Raw genomic sequence first — 19091 nt, forward strand, 5'->3', positions numbered from 1 at the left:
AATTATTCAGGAGGGGGTCAGGGCCCCCGAGCCTCCGGGAGACGGCTCTGTTAAACAAACTGCAACGAGCTGCCAATGCTTTGTTAATGAGCCTCCTCTCTGTTAGCCTCTCTGACACATACAGTACAGTACATACATTATACAGTACATACATGCATACATACATACATACATCATTTCTTGTTGCATTCACACACACGCAAGCATGCACACACACACATTACCCCCCTGAGAATGAAACATGTTTTACAGTGGGTGGTTTGTAATTGTTACAGCTTCCACTTTACACACACACACACACACACACACACACACACACGCACACACATTAACACACACTTCACTTCCACCCCATTTCTTCCCGGGGATCAGTGTTTGCTCCAGATGCATTTCCAGTCAGTTCCAGTGGATTGCTGGGTAAATTGCTCTGTCTCCACACTGCCAGACATTTCACGCTGGATATCAGGGAGCGAGGCGGAGGTCATTCTGATTTTGATTACCTCCCAGGTGGCGCCGTCCGTGTGTCCTCAAACTGTCCTGCTTTATTTGGGAAGGACGAATACAATGCAGGGGACATTCGCTGCACAGCCTTCAAGATCTCGTCATGATGATAAAGTATCCAAAGTATGATGAAAAACAATGAATACATATTATTGTGAGCGACAGAACCTCATTTAGGACGTTCGTGCTGAGTGAAAATCTCTCTCTAAAGAATTCTAACATTTGAAAGGAAACAATGTCACAACATGTCTTTTTTTTTTCTCATGCTAAGCTAACTCTTGCTCCCGTTGTCTTTGTGTGTCCAGGCTCACGAGCGCTCAGAGAGCGTGGAGGTTACCTTCGTCACACAACTCGTCAGGAAGCTGATGATCATCATCGCCCGGCCGGCGCGCCTGCTGGAGTGTCTGGTGAGAGAAACAGCGACTGGCTGACTGACTGATTATGGTCATTTTGTTCATACACACACAGCTAATCTGGAAGTGTGGAGTTAGAACGAAATGAGCAACCAGACCTCTGCTGCAAAGTACTATTTGATGCGGTCGTCCACGGCAGGCGTAATACGGGGCAAGCATCGACGTCCGTGGTGTGATGAGGTTGATCCAACATTGCAAAGTGTTATAATATATTATTTTTGTTATTATAAATATTTTTTCTGATTTTTTTCCTTTCTTAAATTTGTGACTTTAGATTTTTTTTTAGATTGCAAATGAGTTGTTAAAACAAAGGAGCAGATGAAAGTGTTTGTGCTTGTTACATACCTAAGACTTCACCCAGTCACCACAAGTGGCCAAATCAGTTTGTCACAATGGGTATTGTAATGCTTTTTCACCAGTTCTAGCCCACTTTGTACAACTTAAAAAAAAAAGTGTAAACAAAGTATAAACACGAAAATACATTCTACTGAGATATTATTGTAGCTTAACTTGTGTTGAATACAAAAAAAGTCAAGGTGCTAAAATACTGCTTAAATTTGATCAAATCAGAATCAGTTTTATTGGCCAAGTATACTTCAGGGTCCATACGTTTTGAAAAAACCTGGAAAAGTTATGGAGTTTGAAAAACGCAAATTCCAGGCCTGGAAAGGTTTTGGAAAATTAAAAAGATCCAGAAAGTTTTGGAAAAGTCATGGATTTTTTAACACAGCATAATAATATGTGATTAATTTACGAATCCCACTATGAACCACATCAATTGTTAATTGTTAAACCTCTGAGGGTAAACTTTAACACAGATTTTTATTCTTATTGTATAATGTCGACTGACATTTTCAGGAATACATAGTCATGGAAATTTGCCAAAAAGTCATGGAAAGGTATTGGTTAAAATACGTATGAACCCTGATACTTACATACACAAAGAATTTGACTTTGGTTGTTGTTAACTCTCTATACAGAGACAAATAGGAATAGAGACACATACTGTACAATATAGACCACAATATACATATAGGCACATATCAACATAATATACAAAAATATAAATATACAAAAATACAAATAAGACATAATATCAAGACAAGTACACATGGAGTGGGATGTAAAGTGCAAAAAGTAATAGTGCAAAGTAGTGTGCAAGATGCATATTGGAATGATAAGTATGTAATGTGTAGAGAAGTGGGTGAGTGGCCAAAGTGGGGATGACCCCACTTATCCACAGTTCAGTAGAGTGATGGCAGCGGGGAAGAAGCTGTTCTTATGTCTGGTTGTTTTTGTGCGCAGGGATCTGTAGCGCCTGCCAGAGGGGAGGAGGTTAAAGAGAGTGTGTGCAGGATGTGTGGGGGTCTTTGGTGATGTTCTCTGCCCGCTTCCTGGTCCTGGAGGGAGGGCAGGGAGGCACCAATGATTTTTTTTTCAGCTGTCCGAATTGTGTGTTGTAGTCTGCGTTTGTCCTGTTTTGTGGCTGCCCCTAAATTGACAACAATATCAGAGAATGACAACATCATCTATGTCTGAAAAAATCCTCAGACCCCAGAGGAGTTGCAGAGAATTTCGAAGTTTCTCGCAAATTTCGGACTTTAAAATCTCAGAGAATGTTCAATTTTTCTACTCTTAAATTTGTGACTTTAATCTTGGTAAGGAGTTTTTACCAAGATTTTTCCGGCTCCGTAATTTATTTATTTTTACTCACTAATAATTGCCCTAATACGCAGTCATACACAGGAGGCACATACTGTAACACACACAACACATGCAAATAAGTCTTATGTCAGACATACATGTTGCTTTGATCATGTGTCATATTAACAGAGACTAGTTTTGCATTTTAATCACACTACTGCTCTGTGGCGTAAATTAGAGTCTGCTTGAAAAATATAACTCAGCATTAACTGGAATAGCTTTTTCATATTGTACAGCTCGACTCCACGCGTGGTTAATATACAATTTAGAGCTTCCTGCGCCCCCCGCCATGAAATGATTCAACCACAGCAGTTCATTTATGGACTTCCTCTGGGAATTTTACAACCGGCCTAACGCACACACACTCATTAACACCTCTCAGCTGGAGCGGCAGGGTTTTACATGTTGCATGTATTGCGGAGGCGCTTTGTCCGTCCTCCGCACAGAGCGCCTTCTCCGTCAGTTTGGGTTGAGATTGTGCACAGCCGGGGTCAAACCGCGAGGAGGGAGAAAGTGAAGAGGGGAGAATAGATAAAAGACTGAGTCCAGAGAAAAAAACAAGTGTTGAAGACCGAGGGCTAATTGGAGGGGCAGTGGAGGGTGGGGGGGGGGGACATCGGCAGTTTTGATTAATCACATGCAGCTGAAAATGTGACACCATAGAGGATGGGTTTTTACAAATGGAAGCACACAGATAGAGCGGGGGGCAGGGAGGGTGTGTTTACATGGATTTGTGTGGGTGTGTGTGTGGGTGTGGGTGTGTTGCAACAGCAGTGGTCTATACGTCTTTGTCAGAGGACACAGGAGTGCGAGAACATGTTGTTTCACATTGTCTATCCGCTCATCGCCCTTCACTCTGCTGCTGATGCAGAGGCCAGCGTTTATCGTCCAATCAGAAGGCCGGTTTACTGTTGGGCTAGTTGTTGTTGTTGTCGTCTTGGAGGTTGGCTGCAGTCAGGACCATTCGGCTCAAATCCGAGACCGAATGTTAAAGCATTTCAGACCAAAACTGACTAAAACTTTGAAGACCACATTTTGAATCACTTTGATTTTATTGTGATGAGAAAAGGGAATTGCCAGTTAAAAAGTTAAAAAGTAGCTCTGCTTGCTCTCAAACAGTGACTGCAATTGACCCCAACTTATTATTAGAAAAGAAAATGACTCTCTACTTTTAACATCTTGGAGCTTCAGGGGATGAATGTTTAAAATATAGTAAATATTTATTGTTCTGCCATTTTACAAACTTAAATGTTGGCCTTTTCCTTTTCCCCTTGTCCCTCCTCCCTCTCTCCCTTCGCTCCATCCCTCCTCCTTCCCTCCTTCCTCCCTCCTTCCCTCCTTCCTCCCTCCTGTCTCCCTCCCCTGCAGGAGTTTGATCCCGAGGAGTTCTACCATTTGTTGGAAGCAGCAGAGGGCCATGCCAAAGAGGGCCAGGGCATCAAGAGCGACATCCCCCGATACATCATCAGCCAGCTGGGCCTCACCAGGGACCCCCTGGAGGGTAACGCCATCTCACTCTCCACATTTCGTTTTTGTTGGCGTACAAGTTTATTCACTAGGATAAACCCGTCGACATCAACCATCTCGCTTTCGATGGGCTCCTCCTAACATACGATACAAAATAGAGCCAGACCAATTTATCAGCGGGACGATATATTCGGCCGATATTAGGCATTTTCCAAACTATTTATAATGGCCAATAAATTAATATATATATATATAATTATTATTATTTTATTTTTTATTTTTTTATATTCATTCATAAGAATCATTTATAATGACAAATAAAGTGTTGGCGTTGCATAGTTTGTCCACCAGAGGGCGCTCTACAATGTCACTGTTGGCAAACACTCAGAACTTTAATATATTTTGATGTTCTGTTGTGACAAAAAAACAAACTATTATATACAAACAAAAATTATCATATTATTTTGAGGACTCTTAACTAACTACAAATAACTAATGTTAGGGAAATCTGTTTATGTTTTGTTACGCGTTTCTGGATTTTCTGGCCACAAAACGTTTTTCTTCATCATTTGTCTTAATATCTCATGTTCTTCAGAGTGAATTTTCTGTTGCCATCAAGACGTCGCTATATGCCTTTAAAACTAATCGCCACTCTAATTCTTTTATCCCTTATTTTAATTATTATTTATCTACTCTCTAGGGTGTAGGTCTATGTGTTGGCTTGTGTGCTGTTATGTACATGTATGTGTGTGTTGTCTGTAATGCTCTTAAGTTATTGCCCCTTGTGGGTTTAATAAAGTTGTTGAATTGAATTCCTCATGTCTGTCTGTAGAAATGGCCCAGCTGAGCAGTTATGACAGCGGAAACCCAGAAACCCCAGAGACAGATGACTCAGTCGATGTAAGTACATAATCATATCATTCAACATTTACTAGGTGTTATGTCTGTCAGCATGAAGTTGATAAAACACTCTGCAAGAGGACATTATGTAAGATTGACTTTCTCTTTAAAGAGTAACTTTGTTGGTTTTTAAACCTGGATGTTTTGTGTCCAGTATTTAGCAAGACCGCTGCCCGAAACAAGCTGCAATGTAAGGTTAATGGGAATTTCGCACCTTCGATTTCCATCCACTAAAAGTTCTGTTTTTGCCACTGACAGACTCAGATTGTTATTCTAAGTGTCTGACAACATTATGGAGAGGATCCCTACTGACATAGACCTTTTTGTTAAAGAGTAAGATCCTCTTTGTTTAACATAAACTTTGAAAAATCACCATCACCAAACACGCCAGACTCCATTTAGATAAACAGTTATTTTATCATCGTAAAACACACTTCATTTAAAGACGCCAGAAGCAATATAAAACTATCAAAAGCCGTCTTGGTTTGTCTTTCTGCTGTTCCAACAGTCACCACTCTGTTTTGGTTGAAATAAACACATAATTCATAGCCTGACATCGTCATACTCAGATTCAGAATAGTCAGTCAGAATCTGGGTCTGATGCTGCTCCATTGGGCTGTGATTATGGGGCGTGTTTCAACCGAACCAGGAAAGAAAATGCCTCTGCACTCAATTGGATAGACCTACAACCAATCATAATTCAACCCAAGTGCTCTTTGGTGACGTGGTTGATTACATTACTGTTGATCATCTGTCCATCATTGTATAAAGCCCGCCCTGACAATTTGATTGGTCCGAACTGCTCTGGTTCGAGCATAGTTGATCCACAACGGATCAAGTCCAGACCGAACTTCCCGACCTCAAATGTTGTGGGCGGGGCTAAGTTCGGTTGGCATCCAGGCTACTTAATTCACCCATTTACATGTAAAAATATACTGGCTCTATAGACGCTAAAAGGACTGATTATTTACATGGAGTCTGGTGTGTTTGGCGATGACGATTTTGGGGTCTGTTTCATGTCAAACAAAAAGGATCTTAATTCTTCTAACAGAAAGGTCTATCTCTGTAGGGATCCTTTCCATAATGTTATCAGACACAATAATAATCTGAGCCTGTCAGTGGCAAAAACAGAACTTTTAGTGGACGCTGACTGACGGTGAACATTTGCCTATTATGATTACATTGCAGCCCGGGTTGGCGGCTGCCAGTTACAGCGCTTTCGTTTAATACCGGACCCATTTCAAAGGTTTTTGTTGACATTAGTCACTTACACAGCAATGCATGGGGAAATAGAGTCCAGCTTAAAAAAAACAAACAATAATACCCTTTAATTAACATTCATTTTTATTTTTTTTGGAAATGTGAACAACCAAAAAGGAAGAGTTTTAGTCAGTGCATAAACACATGATTGATTGTCAACATGCTCATGTATCTCTGGTGTGTTTCAGGGCCGAGGCACCACTGTCCCCGCAGCTCCTCCACAGCCTAAAACCAAAGCACCTCGAGAGGAAGACTTTGAAAACATCAAGCTGATCAGTAACGGAGCCTACGGGTCAGACAGCGTGACGATTTTAGAATATTATCGGTGCTTCATAAAACAGCACCTCAACAGTTTAACCCTTGTGTTATCCTCCCGGGTCAAAATTAACACTTTTTTCGACACGGTCGCTTTTCTTCCATGTTTTGCTTACTTTTCAATGTTTTTGGCACTTATTTCAATGTTTGGATGGCACTTTTTTTTTCTCCATTACCATCAGTATATTCACCACTAGAACCAACTTATTTACACTAGTTTTACACTTATTTTTTTGAATTATCTAATTTTTGTGTTAGAAAAAAGCAGAAATTCTGAATGATTTTGACTAATAGTTAAGATCAGAGGAATGAAGGTGATGGATAATCACAGATCTGTCAAAGTTTAGTCAGGATAATGCTATAAGATTATATATAACACCCAGAATTCAATGCAAGTAGAGATCAGATCCTTAATTTTACTTGTGAAGAGCATGTTATGAAACCATCCATGTTATTTTGGGGCAATTTGGTTGAATGTCTGATATAGAAACTTTGAAAACGGGTCAAATTGGACCCGAGGATAACAGGAGGGTTAAGTGAAGATATCAAAGTGAGTGATACGTGAGCTATGTGTTACGACTGAAACCTCCGACTGTCTGTCTGTCTCTCCCTGCGCAGCGCTGTGTTCCTGGTGCGTCACAAGGAGACCCGGCAGCGTTTCGCCATGAAGAAGATCAACAAGCAGAACCTTATCCTGAGGAACCAGATCCAGCAGGCCTTCGTGGAGCGAGACATCCTGACGTTCGCCGAGAACCCGTTTGTCGTCTCCATGTTCTGCTCCTTCGAGACCAGGCGACACCTCTGCATGGTGATGGAGTACGTGGAGGGTAAGATAGATGTCATGTTATAGTCGTAGTTTATTGTTACCGGTAGTAGTTGTTTAGTGTTTAACGTGCTGCGTGTCCTCCGCAGGCGGGGACTGCGCCACGCTGCTGAAGCACATCGGAGCTCTGCCAGTCGATATGGCTCAGATGTACTTTGCAGAGACCGTCCTCGCATTAGAGTATCTACACAATTATGGCATCGTACACAGAGACCTCAAACCTGACAAGTAAGACACACGCACACACACACACACACACACACACACACACACACACACACACACACTTAAATACATACCATTATTTTATATCTACCACATTAATCAAATTAAAAGGGTTATAGTTATCTATGTTTACAAATACAAGGTTTAAGAATTTTATTGTACCTTGTATGTCCAAGGCGGTTGCTTTTCAGGAAATTGAAAAAGGGTTTCCTTGGGGTCTCTAAAAAGTATAACATCTACATTTTAGGTCTTAAAAAGTCTTAAATTCGCTGAAGTATTGTGTTCCAGGTCATAAATGATTTTAAGCAGGTCTTAAAGCTATAGTGCGTAGCTTCTGCCGCCCCCATGAGGAATTCTGAGTAACGGCAACAAAACTGTCGGCGCGTCCACATGACACAAGCCTTCCATGACTATGCACCTCAACACCCCCACCCACCCACCCACCCATTATACTGAGCAATTTCCCTTCGACAAAGTCAGACGAAATCGCCTCGTCAGTTTGTAAAACCTCTCCGTCACCTTTTCCATCAGACAGATGGAAAGGGTGACCAATAGCATTTATATATATATATATAAAAAAGAAATTAAAGTGTCAAAATATGGAGTTAGGGTTTCAAGGTTTCTGCCCGACAGCGAGAATATTAAGGCAAGGCAACTTTATTTGTATAGCACATTTCAGCAACAGGGCAATTCAAAGTGCTTTACATGAAAACGATTAAAATACAAGAATACAAGTTACAATGCAGTATAAGAAATTAAACATTAAAGAGCAGTTCAAAACAGAAATATAAAAGCAGATAAAATACGAGATTTTATGGTGCTAGAATGGGACAATGTATAAGCCGTTGCTCTATACACGTAATCCACCCGCAGTCCTTGCTGTTCCCAGAACGGGCCGGTCCCACCGGTCTTACTTTTTAATTTCTCTTTATATGCTTATATAGTTTTCCATACAGTTTCAAAAATACAACTTCAGTATAAGAAATGAACAGTTATTTAAAGAAAGGCAACATCAAAAAGAAAGGTCTTCAGCCTTGATTTAAAAGAACTGAGAGTTGCGGCAGACCTGCAGTTTTCTGGGAGTTTGTTCCAGATATGTGGAGCGTAAAAACTGAACGCTGCTTCCCCCTGTTTAGTTCTGACTCTGGGGACAACAAGCAGACCTGTCCCAGACGACCTGAGAGGTCTGGGTGGGTCATAGTGTAGCAGCAGATCAGAAATGTATTTTGGACCTAAACCGTATTTTGAAATCAATTCTTTGATGCACTGGAAGCCAGTGTGAAGACTTCAGAACTGGAGTGATGTGATCCACTTTCTTGGTCTTAGTGAGGACTCGAGCAGCAGTGTTCTGAATCAGCTGCAGCTGTCTGATTGATTGATTGATTGATTGATTGATTAAGGATGAATGCAGAAGACAAATTTAGTTTCTCTGTGTATGCTTAGAAATGACAATGAAGGCACCTTTAACCATTTCTTTATATTCTCTCCTGCAGTCTTCTCATCACTTCCATGGGACACATTAAGCTCACAGACTTCGGTCTCTCAAAGATCGGTTTGATGAGTTTGACCACAAACCTTTACGAGGGACACATAGAGAAAGACACCAGAGAGTTCCTCGATAAACAGGTACCAGCTCACGTCTTTCTCTCCTTCTTTTTGTCCTATTTGGGGCCCAAAATGATGACGTTTGCAACAACTTATCGAATAGTTTTGTGTCATTTTGCAATAAAAGTGATAATTCAAATTGAGTGCAACATTAATTGTAATCAATCAATTATACTTTGTTGTCCCATTTGGAGGGAACTTTTCTTCGACTCCGACACTGACAACTTTAGCTGCACTTACAGTAAAGCTCCATAAACAGAAACAATAAAAACAACAATCCACATGTAAACATATACCATTTGATTTTTTTTTTACCACAGTAAATCAAAGCCACAGGCCGCATGAATTGGACACTACATAAACCATATACCGTGACACTATTGCACAAACCATACGGCCTCAAGAAGCATTATTATTACTTAAAGGGATGGTGTGGAGTAATTTCACCCTAATTAATGGAGGAGAATCGGAGAGCTTGCTAGCTAGCTAGTAGCGGTAGCAGCAGAGAGTAGAAACCATCAGGCAAGTGTTATTTAAATAAACTCCTGCTTAGGGCTGGGCGATATGGAGAAAATCAAATATCATGATATTTTTTACCAACTACCTCGATATCGATACCGCAACGATATTGTAGTGTTGACTATTGGTGCTTTCACAAAATATTTACACAATGAGATTTTTGATAAATAATCATCAGTAATGTGGATATAATGACTAAGTGGGTAAAGGCAAATTATATAACAGTTACAACAGTCTGGTAAGTTCAGAAAATGACATCACTTTACTGTAATGCAGCCTTTAAAACCAGGAAAAGACACTTATGCCATATTACAATATTACGATATCCAAAATCTAAGACGATATCTAGTCTCATATCACAATATCGATATAATATTGATATATTGCCCAGCTCTACTCCTGCTGTACTTACAAACTTTCCAATGCCTCGTTTTATGAGTACTGAACCTATTTGTACTACTGTAGAAGTTTGGTACCGTTCCGGGCATTATTAGTGGGGTAATTTACGAGATACACAGTTGGTTCCATTAGCACCTGCACTAAGCCGTTCGGCTAATGTGCCTAATGTTCGACCAAGGGAAAAAAGCTTCGGGGGGGGGGGGGGGGGTTTGGCTCGAGGTCATGGTGCAAAGGACCCTAGGGTGAAATTACTCCGAACCATCCCTTTAACATTTTGATTGTTGTGGCCACAAATGAGTTTTTAAACCGGTGAAGACTGCTCATAGATTGGCTGAATGAAGAGGTTTTCAGTCCTCCCCATTACCTTCATGGCAGCTGTTTAAAGAAGTTACTGATAATTGTAAAATGTCCATAGGCATTTAATGTAGCTGCTAGCCTGTGCAGCTCTGGAACCTTTTTCCCCCTGCTATGATTGTGTAAAATTGGACGGCATTCTTTTCATTCTTTTTGCAGAAAGATTGCGAGATCATATGAATATCGTGGGGATTGGTTGAATTGGCAACCTATTGTTTTTCAAGTCCTGAGTTGATTTTCTGTGCGTTGATGCCTCTTCAGGTGTGCGGCACTCCAGAGTACATCGCCCCAGAGGTGATCCTGCGTCAGGGCTACGGGAAGCCGGTGGACTGGTGGGCCATGGGAGTCATCCTGTACGAGTTCCTGGTGGGCTGCGCTCCTTTCTTCGGAGACACGCCAGAGGAGCTGTTTGGTCAGGTCATCAGTGGTGAGTAGCAACGGGACATTTTTGTGTTTAGCCTTTTTTGCAATCAATTCAGACCACACATGTCAAACTCAAGGCCCACGGGCCAAATCCGGCCCCTTGCAAATTTTGTATCCGGCCCCCATATCAATTTAGATTCACAATACATTTCAGCCCGTCTAGTTTTTGTCACTCCTTACTAAGTTTTTGGGCCTTTTTTCAGCACATTTGCAGTTTTTGGCATTTTCTTCAACATTCTTGTCTACTATATGAGACCTACAATAATACAGTCAAAGATATTTGACTTTTTCGATGACATAAAAGCAATTAACTCGACATGTCTGGCCCTGGATGTGATCATCATTTTCCATGGTGGCCCTTAGGGAACCTGAGTTTGACACCCATGGTTTAGACTTTTTACTTAGTAGCATCGTTGTAGAGCAACACCAGTAGAGCCACCAAGGGCCGGTCACGCAGGAGTTTATAACAACCAAAAATAAGAGAGAATTCAATGGAATAAAAAAGAGAATGTAAACCATGGCTAAATTAACCTAAATAAGATCTAATTCATTATAAACCAAAAGAAAAGTAGCTGTTATATTAGCTGTGTGGCACATAGATTGTATATACAAGGGGCCGCCATGTTGTACTTTTGGAGCAAGAGTCTGCGCAGTAGTGATCGGGCCGTGGAGCCGCGGTGTCAACGTCCCGCCCATACACCCGCCCGACCAATCGTGTGTCAATCCCAGCCGTCAAACATGACGTTTCAGCCTGTTTTAATAGCCTGAAATAACTAATAAAAACCAAAGTTATCAGAAAAATGAACACTTGAACAATATCAGCGTGATCAGAACTACCTAAAACGTGTGTTTAGATTTTTTTAGATGGCCCGTGTCCCATCAGCTAACATAGAGGGGGGCGGGGTTTATGACCTATACTTCAGCCAGCCATCAGGGGGCGATCCAGTTGTTTTGGCTTCACTTATACAGTCTATTGGCCCTATCTTAACGATCTATTACGGTGCGTTTAGGGCATGTCCAAATCCACTTTTGCTAGTTTGACGGCGGAAAAAAGGGTCCGTGCGCCGGGCGCATGGTTCAAAAAGGTTGTACTTAGTGTCTTTATTAATTCATAGGTGTGTTTTGGGCGTAACATGCAATAAACCAATCAGAGATCATCTCCCATTCCCTTTAAAAGCCAGGCGCGTTTGGACCTTGGAGCATTGCTATTATGATGGAGGATTTGCACCGTAATATTTTTATTTGTAATCTTCTGTATGTGTGTGTGCTGCTGCGCGTCCCTGTGTGTGTAACAAGCATAGTGTGCATAAGCCTAGGCACATTTTACTAATTTGCTGTTAAAATAACAATGAAATGCTGCTCTAGTGACTTTAGACCAGGTTTTTGTTGGTCAATGGCGCGATCACTTCCCACTGCCTCAAGATAGCAATACGCCCAGAATGCACCTGAACACACCTCCCTGTAAGACCAGCACGCCCATGGGCCACAGATGGGCGCAGGTGCATTTGCTATTTAAACGACGTGGGCGCTGGACGGGAAATTGACAACTGCGTCGGTCTTAAACTAGCAAAGACACTTGCGCTGGGTGCAAGATAGGGCCCTATGCATCAACCCCTGTGTGGAACCATCTAAACTCGTGTACCTGCACTCTGCTGGAGTATAAACTGCTCCACAAAAGAATGGCCTGCAATAAAATCTGTAGCTAAAGAAACAACAAAGATCAACCAGAATTCAACCAACAAATTAAGATTGCTTAAGATTATTTTTCTGTACTTTTCCAATCAAATAGCCAGACAAAGAAAATGACTCGTTTGAACTACTAACTCAATTTAAGGGGTCACAAGGGGCCAAAAATGTTGTCAACCACCGATCTAAATTTGTAAGATTAAATGAAGACAGAGACACCCAAACTGCCCATTACAAGAACTGCTACTGTAGGTTAAAGTGTATGTACATGTTTGTATACACAGGAGGTCTAGTTTAAATCAGTTAATAGAAAAACTTCATCCACTTTAAAGCTAGAAGAACATATTCTTTTCCCCAGAAAGTATCCTCTGACCCGCTGGAGTTTTCTGAACTTTACTTCCAAGTCCCTGTGTGCAGAACACCTTTTTTGTGCAGAAAAGAAAGTATTCTTATAATATGGATGAAATGCTTGAAAAAAAATGTTGTATGTCTGTGTTTTATTGTGAATGTTTCATGTTGGAGCCTGAGGGCTTGCATGCTGACTTGAAATGGACAGATAGAGTTGTTTCCCTGCAGCGCAGAAGCACAGGCATTGACGGACCGGGAATTAAATCAATTGTGATTCCTCGTCTGCGTTCTTTTCTCCTTTTGAATTCTGTTTGATGAAAGGGCAAGTCAATGATCATGGACCTGTATCGATCCCTGCGTGTTTCTTTAATGACTCTGAGTCAGTCTCTCCGTATTGATGCACGGCGGTGATAAAGAACCGAGGGTCTGCGGGGTGTTTGTCAGTGAGGAGCATCGTTTAGGGCAGAACTCTGGGGGTCCCATCTGTGGAACTAATGCAGGAACAATAAACAGGAAGTGTTAAGACTAGCTGTAGCAATGTTAATTTACACCGAGAGACAACATGCTGGTGTGAAGATGGACGTGTGTTTAATAAGAAAAAAAGCATCTGGGATTTCTAAAATAGCGTAGCGGCTACTGGAATGTTTTTTTTTTTTTTTTTTGTCTTTTAGTTTTTTTGTCTCGTCAGACTCAGTTCAAGCTATAACACCATGTTCCCAGATCTCAGCAATGTTATCATACCCAATGAAAAACGTGGCTGGCTATAGCGACGTAAATAAGTCCTAAATCATTTCATTTCCTTTATCAGGATCTACATTACCTGTAGCCGAAGCAGCAGTTCTATTCATTCCCGGGGTCCACACTTAACACAACAATCTACACATGACAGTACACAATCACAAAAAAAAACGTCGCACCACCAAAACTTGAACTTTAACTTTATACATGCATGTAAATCAATCTTCTCTGAAAATGCTGGACTCAGTATACCATGCAGCATTAAGATTCATAACTAATTCCAGTTTTCGTACTCATCACGGTAGCTTGTGTGAGAGCGTTGGTCGGCCTTCTTTGCACAATCGCAGGTTGGAGCATTGGTATATTTTTCTTTTTAAGGCCATACTGTGTAAACGACCTCCTTACTTATGTTCTCTCCTGACTCCTAAAGTCACCGCCAGGAAATGTAATCTTCGATCATATGGGCCAATCATGTATGACATCCCCCGAACGCGAACTGTCTTCGGTGAAAGTGCCAGTTTAAAGTTTTTGCACCCTCATCCTGGTATAAATTGCAGAATCATCTTAAATTAGACTACCTACCAACAATGACACAGTTTATAATTAGGATAAAGGACTGTTTGAGTACTAAATGCACGTGTTCTGTTACTGAGAGCTGCTGGGGATTATGTTGAGATGATGTTAAATCTGTTTTATGTTGTCTGTTTTTCACTATATTATGTATATTTTAATATGGAACTATTATACTGCTGTCTTGGCCAGGACTCCCTTGAAAAAGAGATTCTGAATCTCAATGGGATTATTTCCTGGTAAAATAAAGGTTAATAAAATAACAACAATACAAAACACAATACAACAACAGAACACAGGACCCAGCAAAAGCATCCAAGTAGAACTGACATCATTTATTTTTTTGTGTTCTTGCTCGTGAAGACATCAGTGATCCACATGTTGTCGCTGTGTTTGTGTTAGATGAGATCATCTGGCCGGAGGAGGACGAAGCTCTGCCTCAGGAGGCTCAGGACCTCATCACCAAACTGCTGCGACAAAATCCTCTGGAGAGACTGGGCACAGGTAACACACACACACACACACACACCATCCAGAAATATAATCCACAGATGAATCGGCAATGAAAATAGTCATTAGTTACATTAGTTACATTCATTCATTCATTCATTCATTTAACCCTCCTGTTGTCCTCGGGTCAAATTTGACTCCTTTTAAAAATGTCTATATCAGAAATATGGGTTTCTTTTTAACCAAATTACCACAAAAAAGGATGGATTCCATACAACGCTCTTTGCAAACACAATTGATCACTTTCATTGAATTTCGGGTGAAAATTGAAATGGTTTCAAATCAGTATCCTGACTAAACTCATCCACTCAACATACGTTCCTCTGATCTTAACTAGTAGTCCTAATCATTCATAATTTCTGCTTTTTTAACTCAAATATTAGGTATAATTCTATATAAATGAGGTTTATTGACCATGAATTCCAAAAAGTATTAATCTTATTGACCCGGGAGGACAACACAAGGGTTAAGCCTCGGGAAAAAAATGGAGGAATTTCCTTATTTGTAATGATGTTGTAATACAGAGAAAAATACAAATAGTTTAACACTTAAAGAGCTCGGTTAACAGTGAAAACAAGACAACACACATGCCGACAAGGGTCTCTGAGAATGTAGTAAAGGTTGTGGAAAAGTTTTTTCCAGTGTACTTGATTCTCTTTGTCCACACTTTACTCACCCTTGTGTGTTGGAGTCTCTGTCTGTTTTCTTCTGTGCCGGATGGGCTCTGCTGTGTTGTGCGTTACTCTTTGAATCTGATGTTTTTTTGTTTCAAAGTGAAGGTGCAGACCAGACTCCTCCAGGTGTTTTTTTATCCCAACGCTGGTCAAATCTGATACCGTAGCTGTCGATGTGTATGTTCTCATCTGTTTCCGCTCTCTCTGTTCCTTCTCTTTTCATCCCCCCTCCCCCCACCACCGCCCTCTCTGCCTTTTTTCTCCGCCGCTCCTTCATCTCCACAGGAAGTGCCTTTGAGGTGAAGCAGCACCCTTTCTTCACAGAGCTGGACTGGAACAGCCTGCTGAGGCAAAAGGCCGAGTTCATCCCCCAGCTGGAGTCTGAGGACGACACCAGCTACTTCGACAGTACGTCTTTTACGGCTTTAAAGAAATCTCTGTATCACTGTGATCAGCACACAGCCTAATCATTGTGTGTACGGATACAGATAGCTATATTTTATCCCCGGAGGGCAATTCAGTTTCTAGCGTCCACTGAAACATATATACAGAACACATTCATACTGCCAATAAAAAAGCATATGGGAGGGGCGGCCTCTAGCTCACCCAGTAAGAGCGTTTGCCCCATGTTGGCTGAGTCCTGCAGCGGGGTGGGTCCGAATCCAACCTGCTGCCCTTTGCTGCGTGTCATCCCCCATCTCTCTCCCCCTTTCATGTCTATCCACTGTCTCTATAATAAAGGGAAAAAGCCCCCAAAAAATCTTAAAAACAAAAAAAGCATATGGGATCCAGTAGTATACAAAAAGAAATACTGCGCCTGGATTGATCACCTGGTAGAGCTAGCGCCCCGTGTACAAAGGCTCTGTCTCAGCGGCCGCAGGTTCAACTCCGACCTGTGGCCCTTTGCTGCATGTTGTCCCCCCTCTTTCCCTGCACAATGAAGGCCTAAAATGCCCCAGAAATAATCTTGAAAATAAAAAATAAACATTTGTTTGTGTGTGCGTGTCTCTCTCTCTCAGCTCGCTCTGACCGGTACCACCATCTGGATTCAGAAGAAGAGGACGACACCAACGACGATGAACACGTGGAGATTCGACAGTTCTCCTCCTGCTCGCCTCGTTTCAGCAAGGTACACACTAAAGTCTGGTTTATGGTCCTGTGGAGGCTCCACGCAGAGCTTTCACCGTAGCCTACGTAAGTGGCCTGAAGTTTTTTTTACTTGTGCGCCGATCAATTTAAGAGAATCGCAGGGCCGTCATGTGCGTGCGTGGGGAGTGTGTGGTATAGAGGATGGATACCCAAACCGACAGGACCCGACGGGCCAAGTTCAGAAAGATATTTAGAAATGATGTTCGGGTCGGGCTTGGTCACATCAGCGCGATAAGGCATTGAACATTTTAAATTTAAAAAAAATTAGATTTTAACTCTGTCGGGCTCGGGTCGGGCTTGGACATAAATATCTTATATTGTATAATATTGAGGTTGTTTATGGAGAAGGAGAACCAGGAAATGAGTCGGGGGAAATGCCACGCTACCAAGCCAGGGCCGAGCGACGTGCGTCGCCGCGACGTGAAGTAACAATTTGTGAGAGAAATCTGTTGAGCTACGGCGTGGGGTCCGGCGTAGGGTCGGTATCTCCAACGCTTTACTTTTTCAGACCCTTCTTTGTAAACCCTAGAAAAGGTTGTGCGTGAAAATCCCAGTAACTGAGCAGATTGTGAAATACTCAAACCAGCCCGTCTGGCACCAACAACCATGCCACGCTCAAAGTTGCTTAGATCACCTTTCGTTCCCATTCTGACGTTCAGTTTGGAGTTCAGGAGATTGTCTAGACCTGGACCACACCCCTAATGCATTGAAGCAGCTGTCATGTGATTGGTTGATAAGATAATTTCATAAACGTGAAATTGAACAGGTGTTCCTAATAATCCTTCAGGTGAGTGTATGTAATGTGTAATTGTCCAAGGAACAAGTGATTTTTGAGTTTTTGTTGTGGATCCAAAGTATTTCTTTTCCTAATAATATATATATATATTATTGATCATTTTCGCTAGTTTGTGAAATTCTGAGTGAAACATATCTGGCACATTTATCCCCTGGTTGTCTGTCATTGTTTGTATTTTAAAGCAGATTGAACACCAAAAACACAGGGTTCAGCTTTGCTGGAGTGTTTTTGAGGTTTTAATATTTTAGGGGGTGTTTTCACACCTGGTTCGTTCACCCCCTTCAAATATCGGTTCACTTGGGCATATGTGAACGCAGCAATCGAACCCAAAACAAACGAGCCGAGGTCGTTAAGAAAAGGGTGTTCTCACGCTCACTTCCAATCGATGTCTGGAGCGGTGCTTTCAATCAACCCAGCAACCAGAACAACTGGGGTGCTCCGGTGAGGGAAGTCTTGCCTGAGGCGAATTCTTCCAGTGAGATTTCTGACCAATGAATGAACCGTATGCTCTCGTCAGGCATTTGTTTACATCTTTGAGACCACTTTGGACCAGTGCTGGTTGTTGAACGAGCGTGAACACAAGCTAACCAAGAGACAAATATATAATTTTAGCTCCTGAATTAGAACAAAGAAAACAAGCTGTATGAAAACGCCATAGAATAAAAAGAAATAGATTGAACAGGGTCTTATTATTGTGTCTACGTGTAGTATATCGCGTGTGCTTGAGAACCGAATACAATAATCAAGATTCACATGACAATTTGACAACTTGTCATCTTCACGGGCCTTTGGTCATGGAGACATGGAGTCTGTATAAACATTTCTATAATCTAGATGTGTTATTCTCAGTATTAAAGTTGTATTCTCTATATAATGTATAGACTCGGGACACACAGATAGTTAAGCTTTGACTACCTTATAGTTCAGGAATGTTAGGGACTGTTTTTCTATACCAGACGGAGAGGTGGAACGGCAGTGGCTCTTGGATCTGTGTCTGTGTCTGTGTCTGTGTCTGTGTCTGTGTGTGTGTGTGTGTGTGTGTGTGTGTGTGTGTGAGCTGGAGGATCTGCCCGGAGACAGGAGGGGGACGCCTTCAAGCAAGATGATAAAAAGATTAGGAATTTGGTTCGACGGGGTTCATAATCTGACTTAGACTTTGCTGACATGAACTTCGAATACTTTGTCTGCGGTTAGGGAAACTTAGTGTCATTTTTGTGAACCCACAATTGTGTTTTGTAAACTTAAATGCTGGACTTCAGTAAACTTTCTTGACTTAAATCTATCGTCTCAGTTTTGATCCCCGAGTTCTGGTGTCATTAGTCTCATTAACCAACGCTCAGGAATTAGAGTGTATAGATAACTGGAGTCAGATCTTCCTCTGGCTTTCGGGCCAGTACTTTTCCCTGAATTTTCTTCAAGTCACAGGTCCAAAAAGGTTGCTGTAAAGGTGGCGTCATGTTTGGGAATGATTCAAACGTGAAACGTCCTAACACGTGTGCCATGTTGTGTGCAGGTGTACAGCAGCATGGAGCGTCTGTCTCTGCACGAGGAGAAGAGGACTCCTCCTCCCACCAAACGCAGCCTCAGCGAGGAGGGAGGAGAGCGCATCGACAGCCTGAGCGGACTCAAGTCCAGAGATCGGTCCTGGCTGGTGGGATCTCCAGAGATGTGAGTTTCTCCATCTCCATATGTAAAACCACACAGCCTCGGCC

General features: G+C 41.8%; 1 protein-coding gene across 15 annotated transcripts in view; it reads left to right on the plus strand.

Annotated features, from left to right (window-relative positions):
• The window catches only part of mast2 (microtubule associated serine/threonine kinase 2), a 264432-nt gene that overhangs the window by 228317 nt on the left and 17024 nt on the right, over positions 1–19091 (plus strand). For all 15 annotated transcript variants that reach the window (XM_031306591.2, XM_031306592.2, XM_031306593.2 and 12 more), the window contains 12 exons: positions 807–908; positions 3987–4119; positions 4918–4985; positions 6434–6537; positions 7179–7387; positions 7473–7611; positions 9102–9234; positions 10747–10912; positions 14653–14754; positions 15720–15842; positions 16454–16563; positions 18893–19047. In XM_031306591.2, the coding sequence (XP_031162451.1) occupies positions 807–908; positions 3987–4119; positions 4918–4985; positions 6434–6537; positions 7179–7387; positions 7473–7611; positions 9102–9234; positions 10747–10912; positions 14653–14754; positions 15720–15842; positions 16454–16563; positions 18893–19047 (1544 nt within the window). The remainder of the gene's footprint in view (positions 1–806; positions 909–3986; positions 4120–4917; positions 4986–6433; positions 6538–7178; positions 7388–7472; positions 7612–9101; positions 9235–10746; positions 10913–14652; positions 14755–15719; positions 15843–16453; positions 16564–18892; positions 19048–19091) is intronic.

Source organism: Sander lucioperca, chromosome 11 (assembly GCF_008315115.2).
Source record: "Sander lucioperca isolate FBNREF2018 chromosome 11, SLUC_FBN_1.2, whole genome shotgun sequence".
In the NCBI taxonomy this organism is placed as follows: Eukaryota; Metazoa; Chordata; class Actinopteri; order Perciformes; family Percidae; genus Sander; species Sander lucioperca.